Source organism: Colias philodice, chromosome 21 (assembly GCF_061535455.1).
Source record: "Colias philodice isolate Cphi_HAF_F1 chromosome 21, ilColPhil1 Martin Lab GWU primary, whole genome shotgun sequence".
In the NCBI taxonomy this organism is placed as follows: Eukaryota; Metazoa; Arthropoda; class Insecta; order Lepidoptera; family Pieridae; genus Colias; species Colias philodice.
Window position 1 is genome coordinate 1,728,174 of NC_143106.1, and position 23,792 is coordinate 1,751,965.

The 23,792-nt window shown below is 33.5% G+C and overlaps 2 protein-coding genes across 3 annotated transcripts in view; both read right to left on the reverse strand.

The window, feature by feature from the left end:
• Nucleotides 1-23,187, reverse strand: part of LOC149478676 (uncharacterized) — a 41,454-nt gene extending 18,267 nt beyond the window's left edge. The window contains exon 1 of one of the 2 annotated variants that reach the window (XM_089708641.1): nucleotides 21,687-23,187. In XM_089708641.1, coding sequence (XP_089564767.1) covers nucleotides 21,687-22,802 — 1,116 coding nt within the window. In that variant the 5' untranslated portion in view covers nucleotides 22,803-23,187. The remainder of the gene's footprint in view (nucleotides 1-21,686) is intronic. The other variant, XM_089708640.1, reaches the window with a different exon arrangement.
• Nucleotides 18,093-19,875, reverse strand: LOC149478677 (uncharacterized). The gene has a single exon (XM_089708606.1). The coding sequence runs from the start codon at nucleotides 19,441-19,443 to the stop codon at nucleotides 18,442-18,444; it is 1,002 nt and encodes a 333-aa protein (XP_089564732.1). The 5' UTR covers nucleotides 19,444-19,875; the 3' UTR covers nucleotides 18,093-18,441.
• Nucleotides 23,188-23,792: the final 605 nt, after the last annotated feature.

The following is a 23,792-nucleotide window of genomic DNA, read 5'->3' on the forward strand; positions in this document are numbered from 1 at the left end:
AGTATGTTGCAATTTCTATGCAAATCATTTGTAACCTTTTAATATAGATTAAAATATATAATATATACACTTTGTTTATGAGAATTCTATTAATTATAACCGACTTAGAGCTGGCGCACAAGAGCAACTTTTGTCTCCTCAACTATTTTGTCTCTCCCATCAACTCTATGGGCTAATAAGAAAGTGCGCGCACTTAGCGACGCAACTCCATAAAGATGCCGTCTTAGGAGTTAGGACTTCTAATACTAACCGAAAAAGGAGGTTCTCAATTCAGCCGGTATTTTTTTATTAGTTTCAGTTTTATTTTTATTTCGTAAATGAGAAAACATTATAACAGTATACACAATACGCATAGTTCATACCGATATTTAAAAACGTTTAGAAATGGTTCGAAATTGGTTGCATATAAACACATACGTAGATTAAAAACGTTATCAAATAAACAGTTCTGATTTATAAAAAAATAATCAGAAGAAAGTTCTGTTTTTCACTGTTAACATTTTACGTCAGCACTATAAAAATATTCTTCCTCCTGTAGCAAGAAAAAATACATATAAACTAATTATGATATTTTCATTACCACGACAATAATATATAGAAGCATCTACCTTCATAATGATGTCAAGGAGAATGATCAGTCACGACTCACGTCTCAATGATTCATTCAATGATGCAAATAAGTGTAGTATCTTTGTCCTAGTGAAAAGTTAAAATAAAAATTCAATGTACACTGACTTTCCTACTTTTATTATACGTATAGATATAATTTTAATGATTATCATCATAAATATTATTTAATGTTACTACACTAGAATTGTAAAGCGAAAATATACCGCTGATATTTTTGCAAAACGTATTTCTCTGACGAAAAGTTTCATTATCAGTTGCAGCACTTTCACCAGTGAAAATTTTCGTTAACAGCCTAATTACGAGATGTAATATTCCTAACTAGCTTTCCGCCCGCGGCTTCGCCCGGCTTTACACAAGTCTAAAACATAATAAATTAAAACCTTCCCCTTGAATCACTCTATCTATTAAAAAAAAACCGCATCAAAATCCGTTGCGTAGTTTTAAAGATTTAAGCATACATAGGGACCGGACAGAGAAAGCGACTTTGTTTTATACTATGTAGTGATAATATATTGTTAGACATAACTTTTGATTTAATATTTTTGTGGATGAGTAGTTGTCACTGTTTCCTGTCCGAACATGCTTAGCTGTCGCATAGGGTAACGGCACCAGTGGTCAGCCAGGCACCAGTGATCAGCCTATTGCGTTGTTTATTGGCCATAAATATCGCTGCAATCAAAATAACCAAATCACGCGCACTTAAATAGAAGCTCTGTTTCGTTATTGGTTCATGCATCACGCAATAGGAGCGGCAGGGGGTCAGGGGAGAGAAGTAAACACGTTCATACAGGTGCTGTCCGCCGACAAGAGCAGAAGTGTCATGTTCGCCATATTTTTTGTTTCACGTGGTGCTCTTTTGAAAGGTGAGAAATAACATATTTTAGTATGAAATGTGAGTGTGTTTTATAGATAATAACTTTATAGATTACTTGGAGCATTTAATTTTATGAAATTTGATAAAAAATATTGTTTTTTTAGTTAAAAATTTGAGGGGCTGACCATTGGATACTGATTTTTTATGAAAGATCCAATGGACAGCCCCGGGGCTGATTACTGGGATTATTTCCTAATTGTTAGATAACCCAGTGGTCAGCCGCATTTCAAAATATCTTTTCAAGCGGCTGACCACTGGGTCTCAATCTGTGGTCTCAATGATCCAGTATTCAGCCACGATGTTATTGAAATAATATTTTAAGTATAAATTTGTGTGTAAATCTATAAGTTACCTGAAATAATGGTATTATGTGTATTCATATCCAAAAGTTATTATTGTTCCCTTTTTTTTAGCTAAAAATGCCGCCAAGTCAACAGTATCCTCCAGAGAAACTCTCATCTGCCATGGAAGCCATACGAATGGAATATGGAATGCCGATTAGGGAGGCCAGTAGAACATATGGATTATAGATACATCAATAGGACATATTATATACTAATATCGTTGATTTTTTTTAAAAGAATTATTGCTGTTTTTATGATAAGTAATAACAAGTTCCTAGAAAATAAGAAGACACAAAGAGATTGTAATAGTATGTTTAAAATAATAATGCATTATGTGCGATATACATTTTTTTGTGCTAAGTGAATCGTTGCTATAAAAATGTGATTAATATCGTTGATTTTGATATAACATTGTTTATTTTGATATCATTATGAGTTATACTTACTAAAGGCTGAACACTGGGTTCAACAAGGCTGTTTATTGGTTTTTAGAGGCTGTTCACTGGGACACTGGGCCATTTTTTGTTTAAAATTAATTATATATTTTACTAAGAGAATTATTGTTTTTAATAAACGTTGATTCGAAACTACAATAAACAATAAATCCATACATGTTGTACGTTTTTTTATTCGACGATTGTTGTAGAAATGGCAATTGTCCAAACTTCAAAAAGCTGTTATGAGGCTGACCACTGGTGCCGTTACCCTACTATAAATTGCCGCGTTCCTTTGACTCGTGGCGCATTCGTACGAATCGTGCCTAGGGGCTCGGACGCTGTTTATACGACGTTCGACCCAACTACCCTCACTTTACTAATAGTCGTTGACTAGCTGCGTTTTGTTATCAACTACCTACATCAATTAGGTAGCTGTGTAGAATCGCAGTACATTCTTATTACATTCAAAACTAATATTAAACTAGCTTCGCATCTTTTTTTCTTATAATATATTTTTATTATATCCTCTATAATAAAGTATTAGATTTTAAACTAAAGTACGTATTTCTACAGCCATCCTGTCTAACATTGTAATTCGATCGATAAATCAAGATAACAAACAGTCATAAACATTACAATAGCGCGGCCATAATCGCCGTTGGTTCCATTCAAATACACTTTTGTTTCAATGTAATACGTATAGGCGTAACAGCTAAACTGATTTTGATTTATTTTGTGAGGAATAAAGACGATCCAAAAAATAATTAGGCTATAATTGAAATTAAGGACCTTGCTGTTTAAAAAGACGATCAAATCAATAATTAAGAAATTAACGACCTTATTGTTTACTAAACTTTATGAAGTGATAAAATATAAAATAAGACTATTGGAAATAAGGTATTCAATTAAATTCTTTAAGGTAAGTATACGCGATGGAAACCGTAGACTATAACTAGGTAGAAATTAAACGGATTTTAAACTCGATTTATTCATTATATTATTTTAATTTCTAAATGTACTAATAGGTACTCGCGTAAAATCAAACACTAGAAAATATTATATAACAAGGTAGCTCATAAATTCATAATATTATTGAAATAGGGTTTCAAGGTTTTTAAGGTTCAACACCTAGGTTTATAAACCTAACATCAAGCAGTATTCGTGTGAATTCTAGCTATTTACAATTAAAATGGCTAGTTTTCCTACTTTGTCACGCGATAGCCGCTATGGTAATTAACATAGGAATTTGTTTTCCATTATTTTACATATAATTGTTACGGAAATTACCGCCTTCCTAGAGATAACTGCGTTGACAGGGAAAGTCAAAAACAATATTGATTGCTTGATTGTAAATTGTTATGCTCTTTCATTGTGATTATACCGCCATAAGAGGAAAGAAACAAATCAGTAAGTACAGCTACCTACTGAATAAAAATGTCGTATACAATTTTGTATAATAATATGAATAATAATAGCGTAAAAACTTACATCATTTTGTCTGCAATATCTTCGTTGAGTTTATAGAATTCATTGATTTCATTTCAAAAATGCACTGAACGATTCTAGAATATTTCTTTACTTTTTTTTCTAAAACGTTGTGTAGTGGCCAGTGTTTTTATACGACCTATTTTTTTATTGCAATATTATTTTTTTAATCGGTTTTATAATGTGCATTTGTTTAAATTATTATTTTATAAAACAACATAAAATAAATGGAATATTAAAAAGGAAGTTCGAAATTCGAATAATGCAATTCATAATCGGGAATTAGAAATAGAATAATTCATTTCATCCACATATTATGATCAAAGAGGATATAATCACTACGTTTATTATAATCTTGATGTCAAATGCAATAGTCCCGATAATGAAACTTTTCAATACAGATAATGTAACTGCACATCTATGCATCAATTGGCCACAGACTACAGTTGGTCCCAATTTATCAGTGAATCAACCATTTGACCTCAAAGTCAAAGTGAATGAACGACTCATTCATGGGCATGCTATCTCGTTTTAACATATGCGTTGAGTACAAGTGCGAAAGAGAGCACCCCGGATATGGGCACAATTACAAATAATTAGTGACAATAAATTAATCGTAGAAAGGAGTTAATTTACTATGCATTTCGCTTTCTTTATACTAATTTTAGGAATGGAAAATTGATTGTCTGTGTTGTGTTGTGAAATGTCTGAAACTAAAATGCTTTGATATAGGTTATAGGTATCTATTTTTATTGTGGAATTTTATACGATGTGAAAATGGTTCCTCAAAATCAACTGAAACTGTTTTTTTATGTGTCTTATACTGCCTGTGATATATAAATTATATGGTAGAGTATTTAAAAAATACCGGAATATTTTAATTTATTTATTAGAAGAATGCTAAGAACATCGTTAGTCTAATAGGGGTTGTGACGTCATTCCTTACTATATACATTCTTAGAAATATTAACCACAATGATAACACCCGGAGTGTTTTATGAGAAAAATAGAAACTTAGTAAACCATTGCGGTATATATTATTTCAATATAAGACGGGGCAAAATTCAACCAAAATAATTAAGATCTTAAGAAATTAGTTCCGTAAATGGCCGCTACGGCATAAAGCGCTACTAAAGATTATAATCAGATAATTATATCTATATTATTTCACTATCCTAAATTAATATTGTCTTAGATTTGTGGATGATTTTTACTACATAAGTATAATTTTTAATCTGTATTTTTATTTTTAACAATAAGGCGCCCCTTGACTTTGACATACACATTTTTTTATGTTAGTAATGTTAAAGGCAATTTAATGTATAAAAATGTTCTTATACCTTTTAAACGATACCCATGCCATTGAAAATATAAAAAAAATTCGTGGTTTTATTAATTTCGTTAAAATAACAGAATAAAATGTATTTTTAGAAAAATTGAGGGAAGATATAATGACGTCATGTGAATAAAAACCACAATTTAGACAGCAGATCATGGTTAATCACGTCAAAATATTAGTCATTCCTTATACCGAAATTTGTGAATGTATAACCTTTAAAGATGCCCACTCATCATCCATAGAGGCATAGATATTAATTATCTGTAGAATACATTGTTTATTACTCATCTCAAAGTTATTTTATTACTCAGATTATAATATCTGTAATCGAATTTGTTTTTTGCCCGAGTTGAAATACAGATTATAAATTAGGTACTAAAAAACGACTTTAAAGTGAAGCTATAAAAATAAAAATAGAGGTTATTTTCAGATTAAATACCACGTATCCACTTTCAAAATTAGTACAATTACCAAAACTACGTATTCTACAGTAAATACAAAATACGTTCCTAATTTCATTATCACGTAAAATTATCTAACAGATAACGGTTCCATAGTGTAGTGAGTCAATGCTGTTCATTTGTTTACGTTCACGGTACAACAACCTATTTTGCTGACCTTACTACTATGGGAATTCGAATACGAGTAGATTCATGGTGAGTTCATGTCGACTTATAGTCATTTTTATTGTTAATAGCTTCTTAGATATGAATATTGCAAACGTTATGAATATGAGAATAAAAAATGACTAAGAAAATATTTTTTTGTAAATATAAGTTCTTATTTGTAAGAAAGATTAAAAATACTTTACAATTTACATGTTTAATATTATCATTAGGTATAGCACTTAGTTAAGATAAGATATTTATACATATACTAGGTTTCCGCCCGCGGCTTCGCCCGCGCAGTCAAAGAAAAACCCGCATAGTTCCCGTTCCCGTGGGATTTCCAGGATTGCGTCATTTTCCCGGGATAAAAAGTAGCCTATGTCCTTTCTCGGGTATCAAAATATCTCCATACCAAATTTCATGAAAATTGGTTCAGTAGTTTAGGCGTGATTGAGTAACAGACAGACAAACAGAGTTACTTTCGCATTTATAATATTAGTATGGATTGTGTTGAGTGTTCTAAGTAAAAACCTACATCTTTATCAGTCAACGCGATATATCACGATTTTCTTAAAATATAAATGTTTTCCAAATACATGTATACAAACACCGAGATTATATGGAATCCTACTAATCCTACTAATATTATAAATGCGAAAGTTTGTGAGGATGTGTGTGTGTTTGTTACTCTTTCACGCAAATACTACTGAACCGATTACAATGAAATTTAGCACACATATAGAGGGTAACTTGGATTAACACATAGGATAGGTTTTATCCCGAAAATCCTACGGGAACGGGAACTATGCGGGTTTTTCTTTGAAAACGCGGGCGGAAAGCTAGTGGTTTATAAAATTCATTTATTATACAAATACGTTTAAACACATGAAATAGAACCCAGTTTACTAATATGTACTACAACTACTAACATGTATCTGCTAATACTTAATAAGAGATGCGCTTGACAACTAATTAATTACTGCATGAATAGAAATAAGTTTCGACATGGAGTCGAGTTCCTATAGTAAGTTTATATTATGCTGCAACGCAGGAAGTTCTATTTTTATTAGACAAGAATATGACGGCCGCGTTTAAGATAATATTTATGAAATCGTCTATAGATTTACTCTCCATTTTTGTGTGGTGATAAAGTTTTTACGATGAAATACAGCGATCGGAATTTAATGGTATATATATTTTGTACAAACTAAAATGGAATAGTCGATCATCTGTGAAAATTGTTAATCTTTGAACGCAAAATCGTATTAAAATATATTATATCTATTTTTTATCCAAGTTGTTATTATATGAACCCTAAAATCATAAATATAGGTATTAACGAAATTTCACAACAATAACAACATCATTAAAAAATAATAGAACATAAAACAAAAAATTAATTGAAAAATAAGTATCTCCCGCCAAAACTTATGTCATCATGACATGCACATGACAGTTGCTTTTTTCTTTTTTTTACAAACTTCACGCGTCGGGTCGATGGAGTTCTTTACAATTGCCCTCTCAATAAAATCGATAGTGGTGTGGTGTAATAATGGGCCAATAAAACTAACCCAGATTCGTACGTTTATGTTACTTTTACGAGTATTCGCTCTATGCATTGAAATGTATATTGGATTACTATGTGGTCTACGAAGTAAGTTGTTATTTTTACACTTATTGATGTAAACAGGATGAACTGTTTAACATTCTAGTTACGACTTACGGGAGTTGTTGGATATTTAAAAAACAATAGTATTAGCTAGTATAGTTTTATATTATCTGTGGTAATACTGCATATATGTATTAATTTAAAAGGGTATGTTATGTAGTTTAACAAAGCAGTATTCAAATAATGTGAAGAAAGAAATAGAAATTATGACCTGATTAAAGTTTTCCTCATTTGAATTATTAATTGGTATCGATTTATACATAAATATTCTTCATGCTCTGTCGGTGTATTATTTTTATTCATATGCAAAGTCGCGTGCAACAACCTGTTTTGAGCAATAATTAAAAATCAGTATTAATAATACTTACAATACGCAGCAACCCACCAAGTGCGCAAGTAATTTGATATTCAATTGTATAATCAGGTGTGATTCAACTCAACACTACCATTTATGGTCGCGCAGTTGCGGGCGTTCGCGTCGGTATGTCTAACGTCATCTTTTAATTAATTATTACGTGTGTACAATGATATTTTCAATTCATTTATGAATCAATGAGGATGTTAAAAGAATAGTCTGTGCGGGAAGAAGGAAAGAAGAAGTTTGGTTTTATTTAACGCAAAACTATTGAATCTATTTGCGTGAAATTTAATTTTTCATCAATTTTTCCTCATTATTCATACAATATGTACACTTATATTATTAGTTAATACCATCATTAATTTCTACACACACATTTTAACAACATTAATTAATGTTTTTGGTGATATCCCGTAAATTTGAAATAATTGCCATGTGCAAAAATGAGGAAAAAATAAAGATTCCTGGAACCGCTAATCAGCGAATTGGTGCATGTGGTGCACAAATGTCAAGGTTGCCAGCCACTAAAATAATTTACACATTTGTATTATCAACATAAATGTATATTATTTTGACATTACTGATAACTGAAGCGAAGTATGGATAATTTTATTAATTATTAATATGTACGAGTGTAAAATCTACATGCACACACCTATAAAACAATAATTTATATATGCAATATGTACGTATTTTTCTATTATTCTTATTGTAATTTACATTAAATAAATTGTAAATAAATTAACGATTTTATCATTATCCATACTATTAATATTATAAATGCGAAAGTAACTCTGTCTGTCTGTCTGTTACTCAATCACGCCTAAACTACTGAACCAATTTGCATGAAATTTGGTATAGAGATATTTTGATATCCGAGAAAGGACATAGGCTACTTTTTATCCCGGGAAATAGGATAGGTTTTATCCCGGAAATCCCACGGGAACGGGAACTATGCGGGTTTTTCTTTGACTGCGCGGGCGTAGCTGCGGGTGGAAAGCTAGTTTCATATATATAGCACTCTGGACGACACGTAGAACCATGTATAAACTATCAATATTATATATCTTACCATTATGTAACTCATAGGTTTTTATTATTTTAGCGATAGGAATGTTAGGAATTAGATATAAATAACACGACGTGCTCACTGTATCTACATGTAGGTACAACTATATTTTTTTGCACTTCTAAATCAAACAGAATATTATTAATGCAATAAAAGAAGTATACGCATAAGCGTTTTAGTGACAGCCTTTAAAAAACGGGTAAATTTGTCCTAAAATAAATAATTAGCAGAATCAATGAGGTTACTAACAAAGCTTAAAGCACAGACTAATAATAATATACTACGCTTATAGTAAAGAATTAGGGTAGAAAATCATAATATAAATGGACATATGAACGAATTAAAAATCTCCTTTATCGTGATGCAACATCAATAAAATTTCTGCAGACAAAAAGTATAATTCATCGAGATCATAATGAGTCAAACCGGATAAAACACAATCTTAGGGAAAATCAATGTTGTGGGTGGTACTGGGTTGACGAAGGGGAAAATCCATAAGTTATTTTTAATCATAATAACAAATAACATTTAAGTAGCGGTCCTGAAATACATCTTACATTAAATAATTGAGGAAGGATATTAATAAATTAATAGTAAATACAAAATATATAGTATAGATACCTACCTAATCCAGTATTACTTAATGATCTAAGATACCTTAGGTAATACGAGAATCGAGCGCTTTCTCGTAAATATGCTTGCTTGTATGCGTGAGCCATTTCGAACGTTTTGTATGAAGATTCCCTACTGGTTGTATCTGTATATTGTACCTTCTCCAAACCAACTCAATATTTAGAACATTTTCACATTCAAGTGGGATTTACAAAATTAGCGGGATAGGATACAGATAATATTAGTTCTATGATAATAATCATTGTAACGGAATAGATAACAGCTATGTGTCACATTATGTATGACGTATGCTAACGATAAATGGCCATCAAAGTCCAATGAGAACGGACTTTTACGTCACAACGTATAATTGAAAAATTGCAATTATTAAGTGTAAGTGTAAGTATATTTATAGAATTTTTATGCGCAAATATACTGTAATTATGTAGACTGTGATACCTTAAAGGTTTTCATGAAGATGTGTAAAAAAATGAAAGTTCATTTTTTTACACAATACAGTTCTGTATTATCTACTGTATTCATATTATATTATCTAAATCGCTAATCAAACATTCCTACTTCTGCGTGGATCTCATTTTAAATGTGACAGATTAGTAAAACATGCATTAGTCACCAATTACGAAAAAAGGTGAAATATGTCTTAGTTCCGATTTCTGACGTCATTTTGGAACCGTAAAAATCGTCATACTTTTCGTGAATATTGTATTATTGACGTCCGCGTCGTTGTATAAGATAAAAATGTTTTTTTTTATAATCCTTATGATTTCTTCTTTCGTATACGTAAAGCTAAAGCATTTAAATAAAATAAATTGATTTTTAAACTCCTAGCCGCAAAATTTATCGGTAAGAGATACTTTGTTTTCATAAAAACGATAACATTCGATTGACATTACAACCTAACCTAAATAACCTAAAAAGTTAATTTTGTACACGCGTAGGTGTATGTGTGATTTGTTTACATGTGATATTCGTATAGATAGGTGTACAGCACAATAACAAGAGGTTATTGAACTTATAATTAATAATGGTAATTGCAGACTTAGGTAAACAATACATTAATAATTTAAACTGTCAATGCGAATAAATCATGAAATTGACACGCAATAAGAGGTGAAAGTAAAATCTCATGAATATATCGTTTAGCTTTTTATATTAATTTCATAACAATTATTTGATTGATTTTATATCGATTCCCACACATTGCTTTAATAGTCAATAACACTTAAACAGATGGCCAGAACACTTATAGAAACTTTTTATTTCAATATTTTTTGATAGTTTAATTATCTTTATTATTGTATCACAACTAATACACTACTATAAATTTGAATGTATGCTATGTAGCTAGGATCCAAATGTATGTAAGAACGCATACCTAACTCGTTTTATTTGGGAAAAATAAATAGGTTAAAAAATGACATAAGTAAGTATTTCCAGAGATTCCTTATCAACATGTTAATGTTTTCCAAATAGGCCATTATTTTTAAAATGCAACAAAAGATAAAAAAAGCTTCATTTAATTTTCATTTAATTAACTAACAGATGACCTTATTATGGAGCACCCAAATCCTTTCAGCCTAAAACATTACAGAGGTACATCATGATTGGCATACCATGGATTTTTAATTTGATCCCTAACCTTGTTAAATTCTAGTAAATACCTATGTTATTTCTTACAACATAATATTGATTTCAAATGAATATTGTTAAGCTAATATACAGCTGAAAGCAATGGTGGTAAATACATAGATATACCGACGATTTGTGAACCTCTTTTTTGTTAAAAAGTGCATCGAATTATCTAGTAATCGTTTATAATTGAGTCAGTTACGCATAATTGTTCAGAATAAACAGTTTTTTCACGTAATAATTGGCTCTCCATATAATTGGTCACGTCGTTAATCATTAGTTAGGGATCTGTTGATTATTGTTTTATTGGTTTCATATAAAACCTTTGTAAATAAATATTCACTTATAATACCACAAGAGCTTCAAAATTATCGGGTATTTTCCGATAGGTTCGTTGCAAACAAATGAAGGAGTCAAGTTTTTAGTCAAGGTTAAAAAATCACTCGCGCTTCGCGCTCGTGATTTTTCCTGAAAAACTTGACGACTTTATTTGTTTGCAGGGAACCTTGAGGAAAATGCCAGATAATTTTGAAGCTCGTGTGGTATTCGGGGGATTATTTTTCCGTCCCAAATGTCGGCCAATAATTTCACAATTGAATTCAACCTGTCAGTTTGACGTCAACGACCAGAGAAAATTTTCAAAAAATTATCAGTATAATACCATGTAGGTTGTACCACGTGACATCGAATGGTGCAATTCTATTGGTCGATATTTGGGTCGGAAAAATAATCAGGAATAAGAACCTATTATTTTTATTAATAAATGCTTTATTTATCTCAATAATGTTACTGAGTACAATAGATATAGATTATTATAGTGGGTTCAATCGGTTTAATATACCTACATACTGTTATGCTAAACCTACAAACTTAAAAAATATCGAACAGATCTAAAATAAATAATATGTAATACATATATGTAGAGTGCAGTGTGCAGTGCAACAGATGTCTAGGAATACGAATACGATATACAAATCCCAAACTTATAGGTGCCTGCCATAAATTTATGAATGATATCGACGAAATTACTGCAAATGCTACGATTTTCATACAGAACCATACAAAATATATTAGATGTTTTTGTCTTGGTTCATTGGACATCTAATCGAAATCACAAATGATTGAAGTGAACCCTAATTTACTCGACTCGAGTTATTTGCCTTTAGAAGATTAATTTACGACTTTTACACGAGTATTAGGTAGTTACACATATAACAATTAATTAATAATATTTTTGGTTACTTCAAAACTTGGTAATAATCTTATGAATAAATCAAGAGGATTTTAAATTTTAATTTTAAATTTCGTTAAATTATTTCAAATGATATCAATATTTGTCTCATAAAGAACGATAAATATGATGAAGAAGTTCAAAAAAGAACATTTGACCCCAATTCGATCCATCTTACATTATCTTCGACAGATAAAAAAGTCATTTATGGTAATAAGTAATAATTCATTGGGATAAATAATAATTAATTATTTTATTTCAAAAGGGAGAAAAAATAGATTATAATATTTCTTAAGACGTTTTATATATTATTCTTCCTTGCCATGACATGTACAGTCTTTATTTACAGTTTCAAGTTGTATTTTATTTTAATAATATCTATAGACACAAACCACAACAAAATTCATAAAAATATTGCAGTAAAACATGATTTTATAACCACTAATGACCGAGATTCACCCGGGGTCTGTCCTCGGGCCGCAATAGGCATGACGACAGTATCCATAAATGATCGTATTAGTGTTTTTACGGGAAAATGTATAATAGATAAATTACATATAGTGACTTAGAAATCTTAAAAACATTAAGATTAATGAGATTATCAATAAAATAAAACATTGAAATACTGCAGTTCGCCATTTTGACTAAAACACGCGTGACGTCACGCTTAAGTAAACAACTCAAATCAGATGCTTTTTGTTGTTATGAATATGTTGAGAATACGCATTTTTATTTATTTTCTATTGTTTCACGTATGATTTATCGACTCAGAACAGAAATATAATTGCGAATTCACGAATATATGGTTCGGGGTTCTCCGCGCCAACTTTATACAATCATTTCTTATTATTTTCTCGCTTAAAATAATTACTAACACATTTTTGAGCATTATTTTTATGTGGATTCACATTGCAATACTGCACACCACTTATAAATTTTGAAATTCGTTTCTATAACACATATTAAATAAATATTTTTTTAATTTTCTTCGCAATGCGTACAAATAATTACGTATTTACCAAAATGTGACGTCACGCCTACGCCATGACACCTGCGAGCTGTTTTGGCACAGTTAATAAATATTTTTTGGAAAATGGCTTTTATCTTCGTTAGATTTAAGTATATTACCGAAATATAGGGTTTTTCTTGTATAGTAAACGTATACACACATTATGGAAGAGGATTTCAAAATCTTTCGTCATGCCTATTATAAAAAGAAGTCAACAATGGAATCCGCAGAATACAAGGGAATATTGATGTAATAACAAGAAATACAAGTTTCCAATGAGCATGCAATAAAAACTTTTCATGAATGTCGCAATTATCAGCAGATATGTTTGTGTTTAATGAACCGAAAACTAATTGCATTGGACTAAAAAGTTTTTTCGTCGTTTTGAAAAACTATTATTGAGTAAACATTTTTGTGTTCACGCGATCAGCTATCTTATGTAAAACTGAATATTAATATCTGTGTTCTGAATTTTCATCGTTGTATTTCAATTTCCAGTAAAATTATAAACAATTAAATGTTCAAATGTCTCGAAAAATAGTAGGTATCTAAGCTTATAAGAGTCTTCAATGTTACATTAAAAAGACATGGCTGTAATAATAATCATGAATCATTTTAATTACACGTAATATTATCAGAAATTAGTCATTAGTGAACATCTAATTATTTTATAACGACTAAATATTGTTTACAAAATAATTGTTTGGATTACAAACAAAAATTAGTCACATTTTACACTGTCAGCTACGATCAACTATTTGTTACGAAATGACCTTCTAATAAAGGAAACGGGTAAAATATTAACAGAAATTGTTGCAATGCGCATAATAGATATATATTGCCACATGTTATAATTAACTTGTGGACTAATATAAAAATTTAAAAGTAAATTTTAACTGGGTTGAGTAATCCTAGATTAAAATACGAAAATCAAAGCAAGTACTTTTTAAATAAGCATTAAAAATTGAAATATCCCTAATCCCATTTAAAACAACAGACAATAGACTAATATTAAGTTTTAATAATATTGCGGGAATTCGTAAAATAATACCAAGAACTGAATGGGCTTTACCGCGCCTTTAAAATTCATTCAAACTTTCTACTATCGCCGTCTCGCTTTTATAAATAAATAAATAAATAAATAAATAAAACATTTATTGATAACAAACGAAAAAGTATACAAGCCACACAGAAACACTAAAAATAAAAATAAAGTAAGAACAAAAACATGGTAAAAAAACTTAAAAATAAACAAAATATTACACAATCAAAAACTTACAACCTAAAAATTAGACAGGTACTGTGCGGCAACGTCTGTTATCAAAAGGGGCTTCTCAGTATAAAGCTGCAGTGACTTTTGAGTCAACTAGCAGCACTGATTTTCAGAAACCCCTATTGACAGTCGGAGTTACAGCCTGTGTGATGTGTGTGCGTGAGTGAGTAAGTGTGTGTGTGTGTGCGTGTGTGTGAGTGTGTGTGTGTGTGTGTGTGTATGTGTATGCGTGGGTGTGTGTGGGTGGGTCGGTGCGTAGGTATATAAATAAAATAAACGTAAAACATATAAATAAGTAAGAACTATATAGGATTCAATAATACACTAGATTAAAAAATAGATATACATATTAACTATAAATACTTACTATACTTACAATATTATAAGTGATGAAATATGGTGACAGACACTACAACGGGTACTAAGGCTGATTTGTAGAATTTAGAAGGTAGTTTCGATACTTGAAACGAAAGCTACTGACTGATGTTAATTTAGACAGAGGCGGAGGGAGATCGTTCCAGCACTTTGTGGCCCGGTAAGTGAATCCACCTCTAAAGGCTGCGGTGTGATGCTTCGGAACTGAAAGTTTTACGCTGGCGAATCTTGTACCATAGTTGATTTCACTACGTTGTCCCAACCATGCCAACTTGTTGTACAGATACTGTGGTATTTTTTTATGAATTATTCCAAACAACAAAGTGGCAAAGTGTAGTTTCCTACGTCCGTCCATATTCAAGATATTGGCATCTCTCAGATAAGGACTGACATGGCTTCTGGGCGGAATATACCAACAAAACCGCGCACAGGCATTCTGCACTCTCTGTATAGCAGTCTTAGTTCGAGCCAGCAGTCTGGGTCCGTATACAGTGTCAGAAAAATTAAATTTAGATAAGACAAGGGCATCGCACAGACGAATACGCAACTTTAAATCTAGATATTTTCTTATCTTGTATAATACTTTTAATCTATAAAAAGAATTAGAAATAACATTATTTATGTGTTTTTCGAATCTAAGATTCTCGTCAAATACTACTCCCAAGTTACGTGTTTCGCGTACGCGTTCTATTATATGATTATTCACAGCTACTTGGGGGTTATAGTGCTCAGATATTTCTAAAGCCTTAGGACTGCCTATGATCATAAACTTTGTCTTAGACAAATTCAGGACCAATGAATTGCTCGTAGACCATGCGAATACTCGACCTAAATCCGAATTCAAAAGATTAATTGCATTTTGTGTTTCCCTGGGATGATAAGATATATACAGTTGTACGTCATCGGCATACATTTGATACTTGCAATGTTTGATGCATGACACAATGTCGGCACTATAAAGAATGAACAGTAGTGGGCCCAGTATCGAACCTTGCGGAACACCTCTTAGAATATTGCTGCATGCAGACAAATGCTTTCTACCATCATCTTCCGAAACCGACACCGTTTGCGTTCTGCTACAAAGATAACTACTGAACCATTTCACAGCATTTGTACTTAGGCCGTAATATGATAATTTAGAAAGTAATAAATCAGTTTGGATTGTATCAAATGCGCGTGAATAGTCGAGCAGCAGCAGTCCTGTAGCCATACCTTCATCCTGTGCTTTCAAAATATTGTCTACTACGTCAATTAAAGCCGTAGAAGTGCTTCTGTGCTTTCGGAAGCCAGATTGTTCATCAGGTAAGATGTTATTGGACTCCAAAAAATCCATAAGTTGTTTATGCACTATTTTTTCTGCGACTTTAGACATGCATGTTAGTATGCTTATGGGGCGGAGATCTTTAAATTCCTCCGGGTTATCTTTCTTGGGAATTGGAATTACCAAAGCATGACGCCACAGTTCCGGGAATGTGTTGGTACTAAAGGAAGTGTTAATGATCTTTGTTAGCACGGGAAGTGTTTTGGTTAGAGTAAGGAGGAGCATGTCTAGTGAGATCCCGTCTATGCCGACTGCTTGAGATTTTAATTCATTAATCACTTTAAGTACAACATTTTCATCAACTGATTTAAATTCAAACGATGCTTCAGAAAAACGATGAAATTCATAGAATGTGAGATTAGATAATGGTAGCTTATTAGTTCCGGGAATATCTAGAAAGTGTGCGTTTATCTCATCAGGATCTCTTAAGTGTGAAGGTAAGACGCTGTTCTTTATAGCTTTGAAATCAACCTGGTCTTTGATATGTTTCCACATTTCTCGAGGTTTTTTAACGTTAGCATGTATATACGTGTCAAAGTATGCTCGTTTCTCACAATCAAGGGCAACTTCAGTATATTTCTTTAACTGTTTATAGTATTCTTTGTGAGAGTCAAGCTTTGTTTTCCGTGCTCGTGTATGCGCTTCGTTGCGGCATCTCATAATCAGTTTCATGTTATAAGTTAACCATGGATGCTGTTTGTCTTTAATGTAATGGACTTTCATAGGTGCATAAAAATCAAATAAAGATAATATATTGTTCGTGAGGGCTATCACCATGTCATTGACGTTGTTGAGGCTAAGAATATTATCCCAAATGATATTTCCCAATGATTGCTTAAAAATATCTATGTCTATGTCTTTAAGTGATCTACACATCATTCGTCTGGATTGAGGTTTCTCTTTGGCTATTTTAAGAACACAAGATATAAAAGCGTGACTACTTAGAGTTTCAATATAATCAACTTTTATCTGAGAAACAGTAACATTTGTACAAAGTAAATCGATAAGCGTCTCTGAATGAGCAGTAAAGTGAGTTGGTTCAGATACATATTGCCTTAGGTTATAGAAATTTAGAAAATTTTCTAGTTTATTAAAATTGGGCTGGTCCTTATTTAAATAGTTTATATTAAAATCCCCTAATAAAGCTAGATAGTCGCACCATATAAATGAGCCCATAGATTCCGCCAATGCACTAAAAAACACATCTGGGTCCAACCAGGGAGGACGATACGCTGTGCCAATGACCAATGTCTTACCACGCAAAGTAAGCTTTAACCACATTTGTTCAACTGCCGAAGAAACCGGATGTGTCAGGGTACGTACCGTCAGGCCGTGTCTTACGTAAAAGCCGACCCCACCACCGCGGGTGCGGACGCTGGCCGGGCGCGGAATGTGACGTAGCCTGTATCCAGGCACAGCCGGTGCCCGACCATCTTCTCCCGGACGCAGCCACGTCTCATTAATAGCCATAATATCGACGGCACAATTCTCCATGGCAAAAATAAATTCATCGTGCTTATTTCCAAGCGAGCCTGGATTAAGAAAGCCAATTTTTAATTTATTTTTAGAACGACACGTCATTTTTATAAATAAAGATTATTATTGTAGCATAAGGCAAACAAATTATAATTAAAAAATGTAATAAATAGTATTGTAGGACAATATAAAATGCACAATTTCTGTAAGTATAATAATAATTATGTATTATTATATTATTATGTTTCATCGGGGATCTAATGAGATATAATATGTATATAATATAGTAAAAGTAATTTATTAATATATAGCACCATGATAAGTATAAATTATTAAAAAGTAGTATTACCAAGTAGTGTTTGATATTTTTCAGCTGTTGTAATATTGAACTAAAAAGAATAGACAAATAGATATAGAAATTACGCCACCACACAGCACTTTTCGATGAATAAGAAAGAAATAATGTAAAATAAAATAAAAATAATAATTCTAGCAATTTGTTTGGCTTAACCTGACCATTGTTATAATAAAAAAGACAGACATTATTACATTTAGATATAAAAAAAGCAAAAACATAAACATTTACGGTTAATGTTAACAAAATGTGAATAGAATTTATGCGTATGTTATAATTAATCTGTACACAGGTAAACATAATATAAATGTCGCAATCAAACAAAGTTACAGGGTAAAAACCTTATCCAAATCCTCCTGCGAGCGAATACTATAAAGCTTTGAGTTTTGATTACGCCTAGCAAAGATTCTCCCGCCACGGGTCCAAACAAAACGCCAGTTTTTTATACGCCCTAATTGCTCTCGTGTTGTATAGAATAAGTTACGATTCACATGCGTAAGGTGTTCATTGATATAAAACCTCCGCGGCTCCCCTCCCACCCCCGTGCCGCTGGTGTCTGCGCCACGCCGCACGCGCGCCGCGTGCAGCAGCTCGTCGCGCAGATGTCGCCGTGCGAGGCGCACGACTATGGGCCGCGGCCGCGCGCTCGCCCCGTCCGCCGCACCCGCGCCGCCCGTGTCGCCGGCGCCTCCCGCTGCACGGCGCAGTCCCCGACGCTGTGCATTTACTATGTCTCGCTCGTCTAGGGTTATACCTATTTTTTGCGCTAGGGTGATTACGACGTGTAACAAATTTTCACTACTATTTTCTGATACTCCTGTTATTTCAATGTCGTTAAGTAATTTCTCTTGTTCGGACTCATTTAATCGTTTTTTTAAATCGGTTATAGTGTCATTTATCTCCTTATTCTGTTGGCATTGATTTAAACAGCTCTCAGCGCAGGACGCGGACTCGAGTTTCGTTACTCGTTCCTCTATACAATTTAACTTTATACTAAATTCCGATACAAGCGATGATAGCCTCGACATCTCCGATCTAAATGACGATAATTCTGTACGAAGTAATTTTATCTCCTGAGCGAGTAGAGGAGTATCGGATTGGGCAGAGTCGGTATCCACAAATACGTCATTTTCGTCATCTGGAGTGCGTGTATCTAATATTTTTGTGGTAGTTTTTCCTTTACATACTTTACACATCCATTTCGAATTAGTGCGTGCGTCTGGGCTAAGGCTATTGCATTGCCTGTGGTATAGAACATTACATTTATGGCATTTAGCGCCATCTGACGTTGCGAAGAATTTACCACAATTAGTACACTTGTTGGCCATCTCAGTCTCGATCGTATATCAATAAGATTTACTATGACAGCACTAGATGGCAGCGAACACAAAGTTGCAACTGATATGATTATTTTAAAATTTAATTCTTTGTTTCTTTTCTGATTATAAACTTCTATGATTGCAATTTATTTTAAAAAATACGATTACAATTAACAGCTAGGTTTGATTTATAAAAGTGAAAGAATTATTTCCAAACCGTAAAAAATCACTTCCAGTGGGTACTTTTAAAACAGCTGATCATCAGCTGTTATTAATGTTTACGTTTTTACACCGGATCTTATTCACACACTGAGGATAACACTATATGTTGGGGGAACACGGAATATCTACTAAATTCAGCACTCGTTACACACTTTCAACGATGTTTACTATTTTTAAAGTATTATTACAACTCACAACAAACTGTCACTCCAAGCGTCAACGGTCTCTACAAGAAACGATAACCTGAGACAATGCATTTCTCTGCCATCCCTGTCACACGTATGGAGAAAAAAAAAGACGATCACAATTACCTCACACAGGTAACAAAACAATGGGTTGATATTTGAACTTTTTACGACTTACATAATTCTCTTGGAAATGCTATATTTGAATACGTGTAAGTGAAAAAAAAGATAGTTTTATGTTCCACTAGCTGAGCCCCGCTGGTTTACCCGCTCCTATTGGTTTAAGCATGATGATTGATGATATTATTACCTATGGCCTTCCTCGATAATCGGGCTATCTACATGAAATAAATTTTCAAATTCTGTACTTCTGCCTGAGATTAGCGCGTTCAACCAAACAACCGAAAAAACTCTTCGCTGCAGAATATAAGTATAGATTTCTCAGTAAAATTTGATTAAATTGCAATTTCACTGTGGTATAATGTAAAGCCAAAACAAAACATTTTTGCGACCATCTAACGACGAAACTGTAAAACCACAAGACATATTTAAGTACCTACAATTCAATTTAGCGTCTATATTTTTATTATAATTGGCTCTAGCCTCGTTACACTGTTTATGGTGATGTATTTTGTTAGAATATTAATTTGTTGTACATAACGGGTGTCGCAATCCCATTATTGGACTATTAGAATGATGTCAACATTACATCAATTTTGTTTGAAGTGTCTACTAGGGCCGTATTAGGACCTCTTATTTCCAGACAGATATTTTGAATAAACTGACTGCCGAATTCATATCATGAGTGCATCCATGCCATGGTTAAATTATGGTAAATTTGCCAGTAATTTTAATTCACGGCGTAAACTCATAATACGGCCCCTGATATTTTGAAATCTACATTTTCGTGCCATAATGTGTGTAGCCTGACTCTTCTGAAGCGACTTGACAGATTTTTATGAAATTTTTCGGTGATATGGTTTGCTAATAGTTCGTAAACAATTTTTTAACCGCAAAGTGATGTAGGTGTCCTGATAGATCTATTATTTTCTGATCAGTTAATTGTCCTATGACAACAATTAATAAAATAACTATGGATTAAGAACATTATTTAAGGATTATCAATAATTATTTTAACTAGTAAACATGTTTAGGGTTTTACTAACTAGGAGACAATTATACACACTATGTACTTATCTATTCATTAACATTAACGATAACAATTAAATAATTGAACATTATTGAATTACTAGCAAAACAAGCAATCATGTCTCTAACCAACACCGCGTTATCATTTAGATATGTTTCTTGCAATTATTCAGACGCAATAATTCAATCCTTTGTTAAATAAACGAGATAAAAATGGCGCCAAACCCATTACGTTGATATTATCTGTGGCATTGCAAATATGCGCTTTACTCGTCGCTAAAATTCTGTTTTTCGCTGTAGTATTTACTTTTTATCAAGCCATTGTAGAATGGAAAAGGCATAACTTATATTAGAATTAATTGGATGTGCGTTTGTTACGTATACACCCATTTACTGGACCGATTCTAATAACTCTATCTTATGTAAAGCTAAATTATCAGCGAGTAACGTAGACTGTATTGGTTTACGGCATTTGTACCTGATGTTTCTTAGTAATCTTGGAACTAAGTACTAAGACGATTTTACAAACATTAATTAATATAAGTGAATATTCATCAAATAATAATCTTTCCATATTGAACGTCTCTACAAGTTGAAAACTAATGTCAAACTTGATACTTTTAATAAAGATACGTTATGTTTGGCAATCGGTACCAATTAAACAATTTAAAATAATGTTTATGACTTAAAACTCACCTCATCCTCTTCATCCTCATTACAAAAGGGATCAAGAAGCTGATTCTTCCAAAATATCACATCAGGTGGTATCGCATACGCGTCGTTATCCCTTAAATTCGCATATAAGGGACTGTCGCGACCCACACCCTCAGAACTAGCACTGACTAAACTTTCCACGTCCACACTGCCTCCACAGGAGCAACCCTCGTCCGTGTAACTGTAACCGTACTCGATTTCCTCGTAAATATTTTCATCTGTCAACGCGTCTCGCACCGGCTCGTAGCCGTCGTCGCACGGCTTGTCCGGCGTCATGGCGGCGACTGAGGCGCACCTGTCTTCCACCTCGTGCAGCGCGTACACGGAGAACGGCGGAGGTGTGAAGTCGCTCGCCGTGTCGAACGACAGCCGAGATATCGTCGCGTGCTGCTCGACCTGCGACAGCACCCGCAGCAGGATCTCATCCGAGTTGTGGTAGCCGCTCGAGTGCGACCACACCACAGCGTATGTATCCTTGTTCACCTCCCCGGGATTGCACTCCTTGTAACTCCAACAGGTGCTCTCCGAATCGCTGTCTGATTCCATTTTTATGATCGTGTCCTTGAAGTCCACGTTGTCGTAATTGGAAGATGTTATTGAAGCCGCTTTTATTTTCCTCCGCGACGGTATCGGCGGCACTATTTCTACAACTCTATTCTCCATCGCGCTTGCACTTTTGGACGGCGTGCTAGTCGCGAAAGGGACATCCGATTGCGTCAATGTACTGTCACTGTTTACACTGTTTTGTTTTGGTTGAATATTTGGCATTGTTTCCTTGTCGCGGACGTTTATGCTTTCGAGGCATTCGTCGAAAATGTTCAAAATACTGTGAGATACGTTTGGTTGCTGCGGGGATAGGTGTCTTTGGTATTCGTCCAGTTTGTAGATCTCCTTGCCTAGTTGCGATAGGATCTCATCGAACGCGCCGTCCGATTCTGACGCGTGTGAGACCACAGAAGCCGGGCGGACCAGCACGAGCGGATCGTACTCTTCTATGGAGCCCCGGATAGCCGTGAGCCACGCGATGACCGGCTGCGCAGAGCGATCGCGCAGTGTTTCTACTACGGCGTGCGGAATCCAACTTGTGACCTCAACCATTCTGCCGCTCGTTTCAAAACACGATAACCGGTGTATGATTCAACGATCGGGATTCCGCGAAAGGACAAGCCTCAATACGTCTCCGCACACCGTAACTGTATTCCAATTGAACGCATTTAGTGTCTGTTTAGCGATATCGGCGACATTTGCACTCGGCCGCGATTGCTTATCGTGACATTTTCTTCCTAACATAAACGTTACAAAACCTCGTCCGCAGACCCATTGTTAACCTCTCTGATATGGTCCGATAAAATTCGCTATTATGAATCTGTGCCAACATGAAAACAAGAGATCGAAAAAAATTAAACTGTCAAGTTCGACGCTTCGCGCTTTTTTTTCTTTTAAAAATCGAACGGAAACGTCCGCGCGCGGGCCGACCAGCGCGATAGTGATGTACAGAGCATCAATTAATGCGATGCGTTCATTCTCCACGGAGTCTGTGACCGATATTCTATGTTATTTCTGTAGGACGAGGCGTGGCGTAATCGCACTACATACTAAAAGCAAATGCAATGTGCATTAGATAAAGCAGATCATGTGTGATCTATGTACATAAATATGCGCGCGAGTTTAAGTCGTAGTTCAAACATTAATGCATTCCAATATTTTGTAATCTATGCCCGCATATTTGTGTTGTTGTTAGGTATTTTGTAACCCGTTAAAGTGTTGTTATAATGTGAAACTAATTATATGTAAATGAATGATCAAGGAAAATAGCATTATCGTGTCTCTGCTAAGTAAATAATTAATAATACCTACCTACTCTAGTGAACTTGTGGTTTGCTTTGTTCAGAACTTACTGGCGCATTATTATTTATTATGACTCAATTTATGTAAATAATAATGTTAAATGTTGAGAACAATTATCGAAAATAAACTTATAAAAACTTTTGTATAACGTTCAAAAACGTAACTCTAACCTCTGGTAGTTCCATTAAAATTACAACACGCATATTTAAAAGCATTTATTTTCGCTCCCATTACTGTTTC

Coding starts and splice junctions, on each gene's coding strand:
- LOC149478677 (XM_089708606.1), bottom strand. CDS start 19,443: ATGGCCAACAAGTGTACTAATTGTGGTAAATTCTTCGCAACGTCAGAT.